The sequence below is a fragment of the Bidens hawaiensis genome, unplaced genomic scaffold, assembly GCF_021521415.1.
Source record: "Bidens hawaiensis isolate Kalapana, Puna unplaced genomic scaffold, B.hawaiensis_p1.1 tig00043416_1, whole genome shotgun sequence".
Taxonomy (NCBI): Eukaryota; Viridiplantae; Streptophyta; class Magnoliopsida; order Asterales; family Asteraceae; genus Bidens; species Bidens hawaiensis.
This window is the reverse complement of record NW_027505828.1, coordinates 17,317-36,800: the sequence shown is the minus strand read 5'-3', so window position 1 is coordinate 36,800 and position 19,484 is coordinate 17,317. Positions and strand designations below refer to the sequence as shown.

General features: G+C 34.6%; 2 protein-coding genes and 1 pseudogene across 2 annotated transcripts; all 3 read left to right on the top strand.

The window, feature by feature from the left end:
• The first annotated feature begins 1,986 nt into the window (after positions 1-1,986).
• Positions 1,987-5,282, top strand: LOC143615497 (oxygen-evolving enhancer protein 2, chloroplastic-like). Its single transcript, XM_077088609.1, has 4 exons — positions 1,987-2,268; positions 3,753-3,985; positions 4,880-4,930; positions 5,022-5,282. The coding sequence occupies exons 1-4, from the start codon at positions 2,049-2,051 to the stop codon at positions 5,280-5,282; spliced, it is 765 nt and encodes a 254-aa protein (XP_076944724.1). The 5' UTR covers positions 1,987-2,048.
• Positions 5,283-10,149: 4,867 nt separating this feature from the next.
• On the top strand, positions 10,150-13,949 carry LOC143615493 (histone-lysine N-methyltransferase SUVR4-like). Its single transcript, XM_077088605.1, has 8 exons — positions 10,150-10,399; positions 10,492-10,606; positions 10,689-11,593; positions 11,675-11,934; positions 12,034-12,100; positions 12,186-12,236; positions 13,125-13,221; positions 13,879-13,949. The coding sequence occupies exons 1-8, from the start codon at positions 10,184-10,186 to the stop codon at positions 13,947-13,949; spliced, it is 1,782 nt and encodes a 593-aa protein (XP_076944720.1). The 5' UTR covers positions 10,150-10,183.
• Positions 13,950-13,957: 8 nt separating this feature from the next.
• LOC143615492 (E3 ubiquitin protein ligase RIE1-like) lies at positions 13,958-18,610 on the top strand (annotated as a pseudogene).
• The last annotated feature ends 874 nt before the right edge of the window (positions 18,611-19,484 follow it).

The window sequence follows — 19,484 nt, the reverse complement described above, 5'->3', positions numbered from 1 at the left end:
AATCAAAACACCTATTGCTATTTTATCATATAAGTTTTGTCACACAATAAATAAGATCTAGGGTTTGTTACAACTTACCATTGTGTAAAGCCACTGCCAATTTTGCTCGTTGATGAAACCTTGAAAGGAATTATAATAATTGTTTGTTAATGGAGACGCTCCGGTTGGGTTTTAAGAAACGGATTTGGCGGGAAAAGTAAGTACTGGTAATGGGGTACCTGATAGTTATTCTGGATGCATGACGTGGCAACATGTGACGTCAAATCAAACATTTATCTCTAGAGCCAACATATTTTGATTTTTAAACGTGGGTTTAAATCAAATATAAATTAAATTAATATGCTAACTATGAGATTTAAGTAGTGTAATTATATAAACAACATAGTGTAATTATGTTATAATATAGTTACATAGTTACACTATTTAACTCTCACAGAAAGCACATTAATTTAATTTGTACGTTAACTTCTCTTTAGGTAGATGACTTTTTAGTTTTTGAGTTAGAAAATTCTAGTCCTTCCTATATTCTATCAATTTTGTTTATGATTATGCTATTTTACTCAAAATAAATTTTAATCGTGTTGACTTTAAATGTTCCCTCTTTTGCTTTCGATGTCCCAAGAGTATTCGCATCCTATCCCTTGTTAGGGTGTTGCGAGTAGAAGAGAAAGAAAGTGTGGTGATGTTTTTATATATTTGAAAAGTTACTGTTTATTCTTTATTATTTTTAATACTATTTAAAAGTGATTTTGAGTAAAGGAGCGAGAAGTGGTAATCATAAAGGTATAAAACGTATCATTTAGTTGAAAAAAAAGAAAAAATGTAATGATTTTTAATGTAATTTTAGTTTGAAGATAGAGGAATAATTATGAGTGCTCTAAAAACGTGATAATATTGTATCCTTAACACCTATAAACAGTAGATGAAACATAGATGATGTTAGGATGTGCGGCGAGCGAGCTCGCTAGCACCCCTAGCACACTGTCGTGGTACCTCTAGACTCTAGTAGCGGCAACGTATGAGCTTTATGGGTTATGGAACTCGGGGAGGAGTACGGGTGGACATGACGAAAAGGCATACGAGTATGAAAATGGGATGAGTGTGTCGCCTTTTTTAATTTGGGTTGGTGTTATTTTAGGTGTTGTGAGTTCGAGTAATACACCCCACCTCCTTTTACATAAAAATATTGAGTTTAAACATTGTTTGTTGAAGCTATTTATCTAAAATTTTAATTTATCTAAAAACCAGTTTTCATTTATTTAAACCAGTTTTTTAGATAAATTAAAATTTTAAAGAGAGTGCCCTTCTTGTCAATAACAAAACAAAGCATATATGCATACTTTTATGACACATTTTACACACCTATTATTTATAATCACTTTTGAGATCTATGAAATCACTTATAAAATAAAAATTAATGACATGGACAAATGTAAAGTTCTTTTTTCTTTCTTTTTCTTTCCAAATGCAAGGTTTATTAATATTTATAAGCTTTTAAAGTTTTTTTAATGGCAATGAATCCTTTCACCGCATTATTGTACACTCGTCTTTTAATGTAGAAAAACCTTCGGGTCAACGCGCGTGAACACTCGTCCTAAGGCACGATAGCGTGTTGAGATAAAACACGTTCAGTTAAAAGATCCTAATAATGAAAACCACTTGCCTAGTTTGCCATCATCATCCTGACGCCTCTAAAACTAAATAATGAGAGACAGTAATTCAACCCGAGTCATATAAAACACCAATTTTCTCTCTTACCGATTCCATTCCACCACTAGCTTATCAACAACTTTTAAAGTATTATAAACTCTAAACTCATCAAACATATTACATGTCTAGTTGTCTACAACTTTTATCTTCTAAAAGACTAGAAACTTAAGGAAGCTTGTAGACTTGCCTAGTGGCCCACTAATATATTTATAAAAAAACACAAAAGTACAAAACCAACCTATGATATAACTCCCTATCCAAATTCCAAACATCATAACTCTATTATTAAATCTTCAATAGTCACTCCAATATCACAATTACATACATCTCATACAACAATGGCATCCAAAGTCTGCTTATTGCAACCTCACCACCTGCTACCCACACTAGCTAAAACTACACATACACGCCAACTTTCAAACAAGCCACACCACCTAATCGTTTGTCAGTCGACCATGGACGAGCCAGTGTCTCGTCGGTTGGCTCTAACGGTTTTAATAGGAGTAGTTGCTATTGGTACCAAAGTTTCACCTGCCGATGCAGCGTACGGTCAACCCGGTACTCCTCCTATCCCCTGACCTTGATTCACAGTGTACAAACTAAAAAACTGTACTAAACATTCGAATCAAATAAATAGTGTAATTACATATACGTGGAGGGTTAAATGGGAAACTCCAAAAAATGAGAAACTGGGAACTATACATTTTATATGCAAATAAATAATATAAAACTTGATTTCACATGTAAAAAATTAGTTTTAACATAAACCTTTTTGGAGCTTTTGCTTATAAATAAATATAGAAGACATTTCAATAAAAAAAATTTATTTTCTAAAAAATATGTTTTTTTACTTTTTTTCAGCCGATTAAAAATTTTTTTATTATTATTTTTAAATAGATTCCATATGTATTTATATGTAAAAGCTCTAAAAGGATTATACAAAAATGTGTAGCATGTAAAAATGAATTTATTATTATTTTTTTACATGTAAAAGACATAGCTTCTTAGTTCCTCACTTTTTTGTGGTTCCTTTTAAACCTACCACTTATATATATAAAAGTAGTGTATAATTATGTAAAGTAGTTGTTTTGTATACAGTGTTTTGTATATAGCGTAATTACACTGTATGTATGTATAATTACATATTTGATTTGCATGCTTAACACGTTAATTTAATTTGTATTTGTTCAAAATTGAGATGCCATTTACAGGCCCTTATTTAGTTATATTGTTATTACTTATTAGTCTAGATCCTTTAGGTGGTTGTTAATTACAATTGGACGTTTACTATTATTATTGAGCTTTATTAGGTTCATAGGCTGTTTTTATTGAATTTAGAAAAAAAAGATAAAAAAAAATACGACTTTACAAACTTATTGTAAGCTTTATTTGTTTCTAATTTTTTACATTATAAGTGTAATGTAAATTTTGGGCACAATTTTATCGGGACTAGACGGTGGCCGAGGCTTGCATGGCCTTCAGGGATGTCAATAAGTTAAGGCCGAGCTTGATGAGGCATGAGGTTGGCTTGCTTTGACTTATTAGAGCTTACGCTAGGCTTGTTTCAAGCTCTTTTTTTTTGAAGCTCTGACTCGGCTCGTTTATTATTTTCATTGTTTCACATACATTATTAATTACTTTTATATATTTTTGATAAAAACCTTAAACGACCTTAAGCTCGGCTCGAGCTCGTGTAGTACCTTAAATGAGCCAAAACTCGGCCCAAGCTCGGCTGTGCAGTGTGAAATTAATACACATAATAATAGAGCTGAAACTTAAATATACATAAGGCTCGAGCTTGATAACCAAACAAGCTTTATTTGAGCCTCGGGCACAGCTCGGCCCGACTTGAGCTCGGAAAAGCTCAGCTCACTTCCAGCTTTTTATTGATCCTAGCTCAAGTAGCTCACGAGTGGCTCGGCTCGGCTCGTTTCCAAACTTAAAATCTGTATGAAACTTGCATCTTTATTGAATTCAACTTGTTGATTGTGTAAAATTCTGAAACATAATATATGCACTGAAGGTGTTTGTGTTTATGCCAGCAAATGTTTTTGGTAAACCAAAGAAGAACACAGACTTCTTGCCATATAATGGTGACGGATTCAAGCTGCCGATACCCGCGAAATGGAACCCGAGCAAGGAGGTAGAGTACCCGGGTCAGATTCTCAGATACGAAGACAATTTCGACACAACGAGCAATCTCGCAGTCATTGTAACCCCTACGGACAAGAAATCGATCACTGATTATGGTTCCCCGGAGGAGTTCCTATCCCAAGTAATCAAATCAATCACCTGTTCATTGATTTCACATGTGAAAGTGTGAAACTAATTAATTAAATGGGTCGTGTTTGGGTTGACCAGTTTAGTCAAACGGGCTGTGTTCGAGCTGAACTGTTTAACTAAATGGGTCGTGTTCGGGTTGACCCGTTTAATTAAATAGGCAGTGTTTGGTTGACCTGTTTAGTTCAACGGGCCGTGTTCGGTTGAACCGCTTAGTTTAACGGGCCATGCTATGTTGATCCGTTTAGTTTAACGGGCCGTGTTATGTTGATCCGTGTAGTTTAACGGGCCGTGCTCGGTTGACCCGTTTAGTTTGACGGGCCGTGTTCTGTTGATCCGTTTAGTTTAACGGCCTGTGCTATGTTGATCCCTGTATTTTAACGGGCCATATATGTTTAATTAAACGGGTTAAACAAGTCAACCTGAACTCGACCGGTTTAGTTAAACGGGTCCCGACCCGTTTAACTAAACCGGTCGAGTTCAGGTTGACTTGTTTAACCCGTTTAATTAAACATATAGACCCACCAACCTGTTTAGTACTTTAGTTAAATAAGTTGACCCAATAACCCGTTAACCCCTTTTATTTACAACGAACGAACTCGATTAACATGTCTACAACTTATTACCTGCTAACATGTTTGACATGTTTAAACCATTTTTGTACGACCCGCCAACGTGGTTACAACCCACCAGCCAGTTTGGCACGTTTAAATAAATGGGTTGTATTTATTTGGGTTACATGATTTTAAGTGTGCACGGTTTAAGATTAATGTTTTTGTCACGAATAAAACTATGCGTCATGTTAGTGCTGAACAATTCCACCCGCCAACCCGACACGACTTACACCTGTTATTAATCTTATTAATGATCATGTTCTTTATGTTGTCAGGTAAATTATTTATTTGGGAAGCAAGCTTACTTCGGCCAAACTGCGTCCGAGGTAATCTACATTTAACCCGAATCACATTTAACCGCTTGTTACATCAAGACTCATTATTATAATTAACTAGTTTTGTGATGCATAATGTCAGGGAGGGTTCGACAAAGATACAGTTGCGACAGCTAACTTTTTAGAGGCTTCAACTCAAGTGGTTGACGGGAAGCAATACTATCGCTTGTCAGTTTTGACTAGAACAGCGGATGGAGATGAGGGCGGTAAGCATCAACTGATCACTGCGACAGTGTCGAACGGTAAACTGTATATATGCAAGGCACAGGCTGGTGACAAAAGATGGTTTAAGGGAGCTAGGAAGTTTGTTGAGACAGCAGCATCTTCCTTTAATGTGGCTTAATGTAACTAATAAGTTGCTTTATATTTTATTGTAAAGTTATTTTTATAAACTGTTAATGATAACTGATAAGTTTTGATATAAGCTAATCAAAGTTGTACATTTTAAGTTATTTTACTGGTACCGTACCGTAAAATATCGATACCGAAAAGTAGCTAAAGAACTTGATACGGTACCGGTTTGGCCATATTTAGTGCTGGTACCGGACCATTGAAACCGAAATTGTTAGAAAACATGTACATCATGTCTGTGTTCTGTCGGTGTTACATATCGTTAGGGTACGCTACCGGCGGTGCTGCAAAAATCCCGACTAGCGGCCGATTAATCCTTGATTAATCGCTTGCCCTCACTTCACTGATTAAGTTTGGGCTAATCGGTCAATAGTCAAATCCGGCCAAAATCAAAATTAATCGGACATAATCGACTTTTTTTATGAGGTTCTGGCCAAAATCGGCAATTTCCGACGAGATTCCGGTCAAAATCAGCGTTTTCCAGCGATATTTCAGCCAAAAAATAGCGGTTTCTAGCGAGATTTCAGCCAGTTTCCGGCCAAAATGTGTGTGTATGTATAAAGCTGAAACTAAATATAAAAATGTGTTATTGTACATATAAAACTGAAAATTATACATTAAAGTCCGGTGTGATTAATCCCGATTAATCGCAAGTCCTTACCCCACCGCCCGACTAGCGACTAGCAGTTTTTGCAACACTGGCTACCGGTATTCTGGAAAGAGCCTTCTATAAATTGTTATACATATATTAATTTTCAACTTTTTTAAGCTTAAAGGGTTGTAGCCCTAGCTTAAGGGGTTGTACCGACTTTCTTTTGTAACACTAGCTTAAGATGATGTACCTTTACTTCACATATATAAAACACAAACATTTTAGTTTTTTTAATATTATTTACGCTTCAGTTTAATATTAGCACGTAAATCCGCCAGAACAAGCATGAGTGATAGAACATTTTACATCTAATTTTCGTTAGGTTTAACAATCTTGATGTAAAGCACGGGTACGCCCCCCTTCAACATACAGCTTGAACAAAACGTTTTAACATTACTTTTCATGGTTTTACGCCCCCACTGCAACGCGGTGGGCTTAATACCAGTGTACTACTATTTTTAACATATGAAGTATACTAAGAAGTGTTAATTAATAAAATATAGCTTATTCATCCTACAGATTTAGTTGTTTACTTTAATTAATGATAGGTTTAGTTCTTAATGTTTATTTGAACGTAACACGTTACAGATAGTGCTCGAAGTGTATTTCAGGTAAAAAAAAGTTGTGGCATTTATAAAAGAGTATATTGCAGTTTTCGTGTATGTGGTTTGTCTAAATATGTGGTTTTAGCCCAATAGTTTCAAATTTGCAATTTTCGTGCCTGTGGTTTCATTCACTTGCAATTAAACCCGGATTCACTAATCCCGTTAAGTCTGGTCGTTAAACCCATCAGCGTGTCTTTCACGTGAGGGACAGTTTGTCCTTTTCCTCCCCAAATAAACTTCAGTCCTAATTTGCAAGCCCCCTCACGTGAGGGACTGGGGTGTATTTTGGTGAAAAAAAGATAAAATTGCCCCTTACGTGAAGGACAAGCTGATGAGTTTAACGACCAGACTTAACGGGATTAGTGAATTCGGGTTTAATTACAAGTGAAATGAAAACACATGGTCGAAAATCACAAATTTGAAACTATTGGACTAAAACCAAATATTTGGACAAATCACGTGAACGAAAACCGCAATTCACACTTTATAAAAAAAGGTGCTAAATTTATTATTTTGTCAGTTAAATACTTAAACAGGGGTAGTCTCACCAATAGGCATAGCTAATTATGGTTGTATCATGATTACATCGGCAAATTGAGTTGAATTCCAACTAGAACTCTATTTAATTTTTTCCACCCGAACTGAATAAAACACCCAAAATTGCAATGCTACTATTACTAGACAGTTGTATTTGATACACGTTGGTACTATTTTTACTTATTTTCATATACAGCCCTAAAGTTACAAATTAAACTTATAGTTTAGGTTGAATTTTAGACACCCTGAGTTTTGTTTTTTATGTCTTGTAACTAATTAACCTGAGTCGAAAATTAATACATTTAAATCTTGATTAGTCGAACGATTATCAACTGTTACGGTTCGATTAGGATAGAGAGAAGAAGTTATATATATATATATATATATATAGAGAGAGAGAGAGAGAGAGAGAGAGCAAAGCATAATTTTCAATTGATTAACGATTCTAACTGTGATACACGTTTAAGAGCCCAAACTAACAAACCAACCTAACAAACTATTGCAAAACACCCCTTTAACTATCAGCAAATGACCATACAACCCTTTTTCTATTTATCAGTATTTATTCCATAACATCAACCAATTATCAAATAAATTATTTATAAAGAAAGTTAGGTATGAAGTATATATACCGTTTAAGACGGTGAACATGTATCTATGTTTCTTATATTGTCTAAAAATTTCTATTTCTAATAGTTGTATCAATTTCGTGTTCTCCGTACACGAATTGCAAGAACACCTTTGAACCTCCCCCCCCTCTCTCTCTAAAACAGTGTTTTTGAGGGTCCACATACGCCATATTTCTCATTACATCAGTCAATATCTCTTCTTCACATTGACCAAAAACAATTTAAAAGGTCGTCTTAGCTAGTTTTTTTTAATAAACGTTTGAAGAAAAAAAGTACTAACACTATTTTAAAGGTCATATTTGTATATGTATATATGTTTTTAAGAATAAAGTACAAGAAAAGTTATCCATATTACGGTTAATTTCATTTATTTTGCTATTAGTCTCTATTATTTGCTTGCACATAATACATATCGTCTGACGCTAATTTTATTGGATTTTTCATAAAGTAATCAAAACATCCTTACCATTTCAGAAAGTCATCAAAGTATCCTTACCATTATTATTCAGTTTACGAAAATAAAACTTTCCCCAACACCAATTCTTCTTAGCTTATGCCCGACCTACATCCCTGTCCACCGCACCCCCTCTCCAAAATCAGAACCCGACCACTCGAAGGACTACTTGTGTTATATCCGCCTGAACAACAGAAACAAATAATACAATAAATGAAACCTAGGGACTAACCTTGCCATATGTACATACCACAAGCACCATCCATTTAACTATTTCTACATTTAAACATAAATAAAAAAAACATCTTTTTGATCATCTTCCATTATTATTTCCCTGGTTTCTTAACCTTTTCATCTTCCTCAAACACACAAAAACAAAACATGAAGTTAAACATTTAAGGTTGAAAAATCAGATTTTGTTCAAGTTGAAGCTGAAGCTGAAGCAGCTTTTGCTTGTAAGTTTCTTGTTCTGTAACCCCTAATTTTATCCCAGCATTTTATTTATTTAATAAACTATAAAACTAAAATCAACTCATAAGACTGTTGATGATCTATTGTCACACCCAAACCCCCAACATTCTTAAATATTTTGTTACCTTTCTAGTTAAAAATGTTTATGATCGCCATTTTTCTTTAAACTCATAAAATTTTTTTGTACGGAAATGGAAACACCATGTGTTTAATTTAATATCTGTGTTGATATTTTGCTTAAATAATTGATGGGTATTCCTCTGTTTTTTTGCTTTAGTAGCTTTAGGGATGTAAATGAGCCGAGCTGCTCGAGACTGGCTTGCTAAAAGCTCGAATGCTTAAACAAGCTCGAGCCCATGGCCTATTATTTAGATAGTTTTTATTTTATTTTACTTTTTTGAACTTCGACTTTTTTGTGTTGGGCCTCTCGTTGCCCTTGAATATATATTTATATGATTACCATTTACCCATACATTAGCAAAAAATGGTTGTGATCTGTAATTAGGTTTTACTATATTTTGTGCATTTTGATTGGTGAATAAAATTTGTAGGCAATGGTATTTTTTAATTGTTTTTTTTCTATATGTATAAGTCCTAAAGCTATGTGTACAAACCTCTAATGCATATAGAAATTTCTATGTTTTATTAGTATTTAGTGTAAGTACCAAATAACCCTTATGGTTTACTTTTAATGTTAATAAACCCTATACTTTATAATTTATTTAACTATTATTATTATTATTATTATTATTATTATTATTATTATTATATTAATTCAAATCTGATTGAGCTGCGAGTTAACATGCCGCAACGAGCATGCGTGATTCAACGTTTTAATGTCTAATTTTTGTTTGGTTTAACTGTAACCGATGCAACGCGCTTGACTTTCTTGCATAAGCTTTCAGATATTGTCAACGCCCTTGCTATAAACGTGCTTGACTTTTTGCATAAGCTTTCTGATACTGTCAACGCCCTTGTTATAACGCATGGATACATAGAAGATTTTTCTTTAAAATAAACTTTCGGAGACGTTAAACTGTTTTGCGGTTTAACGTGTGAAATTTGTTTGTTTTCAATGGCTCTGCTGCAAGTCTGCAACACGCAGGTCGTGAAATACTAGCAATTATTATATATAAAATTATAAAAAAAATAACTACATAGTAATATATATGTTATAGATAAAATTATAATATAGAAATATATACAATTATAGTATAAATTAATCGGGAAATAATAAATGGGCCGAGTTTGAGTTCTCTCTAAGTTAAACGAGCTGATCTCGAGCCTAGTCGAGCTCAGGCTTGGCTCGTTTGCATCCCTAAGCTTGCGTAGTCTGTAAGTTGATTTGTGGTTTGAGAAAATGATTTTAAAAACTAATTAGGCTATTTTGGTTTATTTACAAGAAGTTAACCAATGTGTCAGTGAGATCGACTGAAATGGCATAATTAACTCTAAAATGTTTGTATTTCTTATTCAAACTCACAGCAGATTAAGATATAATGTTAGTTAATGTTTAAGATGCTCATGTATATCTTCTGTTATTAAATGTGTAGGTTGGATTTACTGATGGCGCCTTCGAAACTATATCTGGAAAAAAGTAAAAAAGCATGCGAAGCGATGAAGCGTTTTGATGTAACTCCGAGAAAAGTAAGATCTGCATTAAAACCCCTCTTGTTGGTTTATCAAAAGAACTGGACGTATATTGAGGACGACGACTATAAAGTGCTTTTTGAGGCTATTTTTGAACCCGAGGGCCCTAAGGTACTCACGATAAATTTGGTAAATTTTGATCTTATTATAGCCGGATTATATTTAATATTTTGCAACTAAATGATCAATGATATGATATGCAGACTAATGAAATCGTGCAACACGGCTTTGAGTTTTATGATGATCCCGAAGAAGATGAAGAAGTTGAACCGTTAGTAAGAAGACCTCGATTTAGAAGCAATGAAGCCTCGTGCTCAAGTATGTATATCAGTATGTCTTAGTTTTTATAATGTTTGATTATTTATTTAAATGGTTGATTATATGTTAGCAATATGTGCAGATCCTGCAGGATATTCATGCGAGAATGGCGAAAACTTGTGTTTGGAATATAACAATATGAACCGAAAGAATAATAATAATAATAATAATAATAATAATAATAATAATAATAATAATAATATTGAGAATGAGAATGATGTACCACCGTCACCTCTGTCATCCGAGGTCGACATAGCTTCTTCGTCCAATGGTGAAGTTAAATTCACTTTTTCCATATGTAAGCCTCCTATCGGGCCCAGTACCAGTCTTGACGCTGTTATAAAGCGCGTTGAGGATATATATCAAGAGAAGTTTCAAGGTTTTGGAATGGAATTGTCTCTCGCACAAGTTTTAAAAGACATATGCCAAGGGTTCACCGAACAAGCGAATGCGTCTCATCGTGCTAGTATTATTCCCAAGAATTGCAGGGTGGATGATATAACTCGCGGTTTGGAAGAAGAAAAAATATCAGTAGTTAACGAGGTTGATAACGAGAAACTACCTGCATTCACCTACATTCAGAAAAATGTTAGCCATAATGCTGCAAATGTGAAGTCCATGCTCGCCAGTATATCTGATGAAAACTGCTGTCCGGATTGTTTTGGTGATTGTTTATCGCGTGAAGTGCCGTGTGCTTGTGCGGGAGAAACCAAGGGTGAGTTTGCTTACACGACTGAAGGGTTAGTGGGTGAAACATTTCTTAAAAGATGCATCGATAGCGCTGTGAAACCGACAAAAGAGGACTACTTTTATTGTGATGATTGTCCACTCGAGAGGATGAGAAAGAGTAAGACAAACCAGTCTCCATTCGGTTCGTGCAAAGGTCATTTGGTTAAGACGTTTATAAAGGAATGCTGGCATAAGTGCGGTTGTGGTATGAGTTGTGGAAATCGTGTTGTTCAGAGAGGCATACAAGCAAAGTTGCAGGTTAGTGTAACATTTTACCAAATGTTTAGTTGTGGACTTTTAACAATTTAACTTAACATTACAGTTTTTTTTTTTTTGCAGGTATTTATGACACCCGAAGGAAAGGGTTGGGGGCTTAGGACTCTCGAGGACTTACCGAGGGGGACATTCGTGTGTGAGTACGTTGGGGAAGTTGTAACAAACGATGAGTTATTTGAACAAAAACAAAACAAGAATGTAGAACATTCACACGTTGTCGTATTGGAAGCTGGTTGGAATTCAGAACGGTTCTTAAAAGATAACGAGGCTCTTTATTTGGATGCCATGTCTTTCGGGAACGTTGCACGCTTCATTAACCATAGGTCTTTGTTTCCATGTTAAGCGTTTAAATGTTTATTCCAAACTTTTATTGGTTTTTTAATATCTTATAAAGTGGAATACTTTTTTGGTTGATTTGATAGATGCGTGGATGCTAACATGGTTGAGATCCCGGTTGAAGTGGAGCCGCTGGATCATCGCTATTACCATGTACTATTTTTAGTTTATTGTGATGTATCTGTTACAAGCATTTACTTGTTCATATGACTAATTTACGTGTTATTTGAATTTGCAGCATGCGTTTTTCACTACTAGGGAGGTAAAAGCTATGGAAGAGTTAACTTGGGTAAGTTGCCATGTTGCTATTTTGACTAACGGTGTAAACAAGCCGAGCTCGGGCTCACCTCATGAGTAGTTTTTCAAGCTCAAGCTCGTCTAGTTTATTATTTATTAACTAATTTAATTATATAAATTTATAACTATATTTTTACATATAACATAATATATGTTATTTAGCTATTTTTATCATAAAGTTATATAAAATAAAAATAAGAGTGAACTACGGTTTTTGTCCCCGTGGTTTGTTCAAATTTGCGGGTTTAATCCAATAGTTTCAAATTTGCTTTTTTCGTCCCTCTGGTTTCATTTCACTTGCAATTAAACCTGGCCTCATGTGAGGGCAATTTTGTCCTTTTATCCAAATAAACCTCAGACCTAAGTCAAACATGTCAAAACCTTGATTTTCGTAATTAGGGATTAGGGCTGGGTTTCGATTTGGGGATAAAAAATGACAAAATTGCCCCTTGCGTGAGGGCACGCTTATTGCTTAACGACCCAACTTAACAGGGTTAGTGGGGTCGGGTTTAATTGCAAGTGAAATGAAAACCACAGGGACGAAAACCGCAAATTTGAAATTATTGTACTAAAACCGCACATTTGGATAAACCATATGGACAAAAACCACAATTCACTCTAAAAATAAATAAATAAATAATCGACTTGTTTAGGCTCGCAAGCCTACTTGATCTCAATAAGTGATGCCCGAACACAGACTCAGGCTCGTTTATCAGACAAGCTTGTTGTTAGGCTTGAGTTCGTTTAAATTCAGCTCAGTTCGATCTTTTAGCGAAATGGTCTTGAGTGGCTCATGAGCGGCTTGGCTCATTTATACCTCTAACTATGACATATATGCTAAGATGATGATGTTAAGCGTGTGTTTGTAAAATGAATGCAGGATTATGGTATTGCTTTTGATGATGATAGCCACCCCATGAAGGCATTCGCATGTAAATGTGGAAGTAAATTATGTAAGGCGGTCAAACGCTACAAAAGTAAGTCTTATCTTTCACTCGGGTTTATATATAAACGACAGCTATACGTAGGGGTGGCAAATGTGACCCATTGGGTTGAATGAGTTGTAATAAAATGTATATAATGGTCAGAATAGGTCAAACGAAAAAAAAGAAAAAGATTGAAACGGGTTGACATTTCTTGAGGGTTTTTTTTTTTGGTAACGAAACGAAGGAAACTTTTTAGTTTTTGTTTTACTTTTTTAGTTTTTGATTTATATGTCGAGTTATGATTTAAATTTTTTTTTTTTTATTTTTTAATGAGGGGTTTCTGAAATCTCAACCCTGACCCATTTCAAAGACCCCTCATTAGAAAATTCAAAAAAAAAAAATAATAATTAAAAAACATAACTCGAAATATAAATCAAAAACTAAAAAAGTAAAAAAAAACAAAAAAGTTTCCTCCGCTTTTCTTGTTCCATTAAAAAAAAAACCTCGAGAAATGTCAACTCATTTTGACCCGTTCAATCATTTCTTTTTTATAGTTTGACCCATTCTGACCGGTTATATACATTTTATTACAACCCATTCAACCAAATGGGTCATATCTGCCACCCCTAGTTATATGCTATGTTTTAAGTGATATTTTACATGACCATCATCATTATTATTTTTTTTGTATCAAATGGTGTGACATAGGAAGTAGGCGCAGCGTGGGTAGTGACAATCAAATAGTCGCAAGAATGGACTTGGAGAGTTGCAGTATTTAAAAATAGACATGAAGCTTTTGGTAGTGTTAATAGTTCAGAAATGGCTTGAACATGTATCTATTTCTATATATGGATTTATTATTCGGATAATTATCTGGTTTGAATATTAAAATAGTTACTAACGACTTCTTATTATCTCGCTATCTTGTAATTAGGTTACACCTCTGTATTTGTATTTAAAGAGGTGAATTTTTATGAGAATGCTAAGCCGAAGCGCTAATTAAGGTTTCGGAAGATGGGTTGCTTGAACCGAAAGGTTTAACGTTTTAGTTTTGACGGTTTGAACGATTTTCTATTTTTCTTACCGAAGTCATTACCTTTTAGTAAATATATCACAAATGATAAATATGGTCGTATGATATGGAGAAAATATTCATACGACCCATATAAGGTGTCACACGAGTTGTTATAATGATTAATTTGACTTGACTCGAAATAAATGATGTAATCACTTTCATTGCTATCATGTAAATTCAATCTCATAAAAACAAGGGACAACCAATAACAAAATAGCCAGCCTGATAATAACAGGATACCAATGTATGGTCTGGACAAAGGACCGTGGTCCTCGTCACCATAATCTTAGTGTATGACTACAATGAGAGCAAAGGCAATCATTCTACCTATTCACTCACTCGCTTGCCAATTAGCATTATCCTAAAACCGAAATTTTCGGTTTCTATTCAATTGAGCTGAAAGCAAATGAACCAAACCTCCCCATACACACTTCTATTTTTAGAGCAAGAGAATTCAATACTAGTAATCAAAGCAATTAGTAATCACACAAATCATTTTTGTTTCACAAAAGTGGAGTGTTTCTAATTTTTATAACCTTGAAGTGATTTAATAATCTACACCACTTTATTGTCAAAAATACCAAACTTTTGGGGTAAATTGAAACTATACTCTTTACAATGGATTAAATTTTAAAAAATTAGCGACTCTAGGGATTTACGATGAGTAGCAGAATCTAGTTCGTTAAGAATTCCGTCAGCTAATGATTAAAAAGTGACTGACTCGACAAGTTTTAGTGTGGACATTTTGAGAATTGGTTCATCAAATAAACATTTTGTTGACGTTGACCAGCCAAAAGGACATTTTAGTCCTTGTCCCTTTAAAAAATCACCCCGTTTATCTTCAAATGTCTAAAACGTCCATTTAACCAATTAATTCCTATAATTCCCACCCTAAAACTCTTCGACTCGACAAGACGACACGATATTTGATTTTGTTTGCTCTTTTAATCATTACTCAACGAATTTTTAACCAACCATATTTTGACACTTGTCCAAAAAATCTTGTCGGAAGCCAAGAAAATCTCGTTCAACGCCAAAACAAATCTATTCGAACGCCCAATTTTTTTTTCGTGGGATGGCAAAATAAATCTCGTTGAAAGCTTAAATAATCCAGCTGCTATGAAGAGAAACATCGATATTTGATTTTGTATAAACATCGATTAGAGTTCCGATGCTGCTAGGCCTATTCGCCGGCCGGCGTGGCGCGTCATTGATAGTGAGCCAGACCGTTGCGTTACAGATGGAGGATTACCGAGAGGATTTCGGCTACGCATTTCTGGTTGTTGTTGTGGAGGCGGTGTGGAACCTCGCGTTTGTGGTGGTTTCGGTTGTTATGTTGGTTTGGATTACGCGGGAAGAGAGGAGTGTGAGACTTAGGGTTTGGATTTTCGGTTACGCGGTGCAGTGTGTGGCTAATGTGGTGGTTTTGTTGGTGGAGTATAGGAAGAGGAGCGGTAGGAGAGAATCAGTTGTCGGTGGTTCGAGCTTGGAGGTGAAGGAGATCGTGTTCTTCCGATTAGGTGAATTTAGTTTTGAATTTATGTTTAATTTAGGTAAAATGAGTTTATGCTGCTTTCGGTTTTTGTTACTAATTAGGTCTGAGAATTTTGAAATTGCTATTTGCCTGATATAGTTAGTTGCCTATTGGCCGAATTAACATATGAAATGTTATATGCGAAGCTTAGGATTATTTTATTTACGTATTTATGCAGTAGGATTGAACAAATTTATATAAGATAGAATTAATTATGTATAAATTTGGTCACAGGGCAGAAACGAAAAGTCAAAAAGGCCGTTATTAGCGGTTATTGACAGTTTCTGTTACAGGGATTGGTGTAATCTCCTTGGATGCACTGGTTCATAGCCTATAAGTAGGTGAAAAATTGTAAAGATTCTTGTATAAGATTCTTGGATCAATTATACAATTAAAAACGGTCTGCTTTGACTTTCGGTGGCAGACCAGATACATCATAATGATCCAACTGTTCTTGATTGCCAATAATAATTTACACTTTATTAGAGAAGATCAATTCTAAGAGTTATATCAGAAGCTTGAACCTTATTGGATCCGACAACCTCCATGGAATATTATACTAATTAAAATCCTGAGAATGAATAATTTCCAAGGAAGAAAAGTTAGTCTAAGATGGAAACTGTTTCAGAATAAGTAATCAACCCTGGTCAACTGCATATGCGATTAATTGTTCTTAAATCTGAATTTTATCTATAAGTTGAGGTGCAATCATGTTTTTATGATAGTTAAAGTTATGTTTATGTAACTTAAAATGAGTTAAGTAGAAGCACGTGGACTTCTGACTTCATCACCAAGTTTCTTCAATGTTAAGAGGTTTGTTCAACTCAACATGAGTAAGCTAATTGTTTATTGTAGTTTGTGAAACTTTTGGGAAGGTAAACCCTAGAAGTAATGATGCGTATTTGACCGCTTAAGGTTTTACATGCTTCATAAACCTAATATAGTGTGTTTGTGGTAAGAGTACAGTTTAAGCTGCTAAAGTATTGCATATGTGAATACTGATGCCTTTAGCATGTCCTATAGAAGTATTATATTTTCTCCCTATACATCTTTTTACTTTGTCAAGTTCTACCAAGAATGTTGACTTTAGGCAATCATGAGTTTTCAAGTGTCATATAGTGAATCAGATGGAGGTATTTTATATAGGAAAAACAGATATCTTGAATAGGATTCAGGGAACAGATGCCTACTTTTACTGTTTCTCTTCACAGTCTAGTTATTTGCGTCTTAGTCTAGCCTTTTGAAGCCAGCTAAATGTTTATACAGGGCTATTAGTGTAATTTTTGAAGTAAATGTCATCTTTGATGTTTTTGCAAAAATAGATAATCCCTTTTCTCACAAGAATCACAACATTATTTGACACTATACAAAAGTTTTTGGATGCGGTTGATTGATTATTGTGATTGAAATGCCCTAATGATGTCTTATATATTCAGATGGGATTTGCTTATCGCAGTGCTCTCTCGTTTGTGGGGGGTGGTTGGATTCGTTTGGATTGTATCTTACAATAATAGTGCCACTCCACATCTATTCTGGTACTCTTCAACGATTTATAATGATGCATGCTTCAAGCTGTTTCTTTCAATTTCTTTCTGTTTTTTCTTACTTTGTTTTCAAATGATTGCAGGTTGAGTCTAGCGTTTTTGGCTATGGACGTGTTCTTTCTCGTCCTTCGTTCTGTTTTCTATTGTTTACTATCAGCTGCTTACTGTTTTTGCTTGCCCTGCATTCTTGCCTTCATGTATTACATGAACCGCCAGGTGAAATAGATGAAAACATTTTTAGTTCAATTTAATTTTGTTTCTCGCTGATGTTTACAACCATGTGAATACACAGGAACGTGCATCAGAGGCTGACATCAGCAGATTGCCCGTATTCGAAGTTTTTAACGTGGAGGAACCTGGTGTTAGCGAATGCAGAATGATCCCAAAAGTAACAAATGACCCGGACTATTCTACTGAACTTGTTATTCATACTGTATATGCGGTATGATAAAATGATTTCTTACTATTTAAAAGCTTCAAATTACTTAAGGATTTAATTATTTACCGATCAATATTTGTCTATTTGAGACTTAAAATTGAATAGTCGGTTGTGCACAGAGCATTTTCGACCCATTTACTTATGAATGGGTCGAAGTGATTTGTGTTTAATCTAAAACGGGCCAAATAAAAAATAGCTAACACGTCGGCATTGGTTCATATAGGTCAAATTGGTCAGACAAGTGAGAGTTGTGCAGAGTAGTCTATTTGACATATACAAATCCTATATGGTCTTATTCAAAGGATTATATTGTTACTGATAAATAATAATATTGTTTTTTACAAGTGTAAGTTATGTATAATATATTTTAAACAAACAGACATAAGTGAGAATGCAGAACAGCTAATGTCCTGAGAATTAGGCATTAGCCATCATCATTTGAGGTGGCAAAATGTGTGAGTGAGTCTGGTTGTGTAACGGGTCAAACGGGTAATTTTATAATTCAGGTCAACTGGGTTGACTCGAAACATTTCTTTTCAATATTTTCTATAACTTGCTCTATTTTATTAGTTTTAGCATTACTTTTTTTTACATGTTGGCTGATGTATACTGTTGTTATCTTTCTGTATTTTTCAGGAATGTTGTATATGTCTCAGCCACTATGAAGACGGGGCGCCACTTCATTTACTTCTTTGCGGCCATCACTTCCATTCTGCATGCATTGTGAAATGGCTAAGATTAAAGGCCACTTGTCCGGTATGCAAATCACGTGTCGCTTCAAATGAACAGGTTTAAAGAGTACAGGTAAAATCCTAACGGGAAACATAATCTTGACTAACTCAACTAAAACCACAATAAAAAATGGCAGCATCATATAGGTCAACTATCGTTACGTACTATAGATAGTTTCGTGAATCATGGTTCCATAATGGCTTAGTCTGCGCATAATTACCTTCTTTTTTACTATATTGATTGATTGAAAATTATGGGAGGTCATATGGATCAACAGGGCCGTCTTCGAGAATTTAAATACCTCGGTCGACGAAATAAAAAGGCCCATAGCCTTAACGAGTAATGAAATATATAAACTAATTTTTTTTAAATGACACTTAATGTTACAACAATAAACATAGTGAAATATATTATTAAAATCAAATACGCAATAATTAACGATTAACCCATGATTTGTGAAGCTCTCCTAGCATTGGGAAAAAAAAACACATAGCTTGGTCATTGGTGGTTGGCTTGGTCAACCGCGGAGGAGCCTGGTGGTCAACGACAAACCAATAGTGGTGATCGACTGAGTTGGTCGCTGTTCAGGTTTTGTTCGTCATTCGCAAAGAAGGAAGGAACCAGGGAGGAATTTCAATCGGCTGATATATTTTTTTTATTTTGTGTTGGGTTTTTATTTTATTTTTTTAGTTTTTAGTTTTTAGTTTTAGTTTGGACCCAATAATTTAAACATGATTAAATGGATTATGAATAAAAATTTTTTTTTGGCTCAATAATTATAACATGGTAAAGATCAAATCATTTTTTTAAGTTTTATATTTTTAAATGTATATATAAAAATATAAAAAAAATTGGCCCCCAAAAATTACGTGCCCCAGACGATGGTCCGACCGGCACTACCCTCCAGCCGGCCTGTGGATCAACCAAAGAAGCTTCAATATCTATATTTATAAAGTGGTTGTCTAGAGCTCTTAAGCTACAGAATAAGGT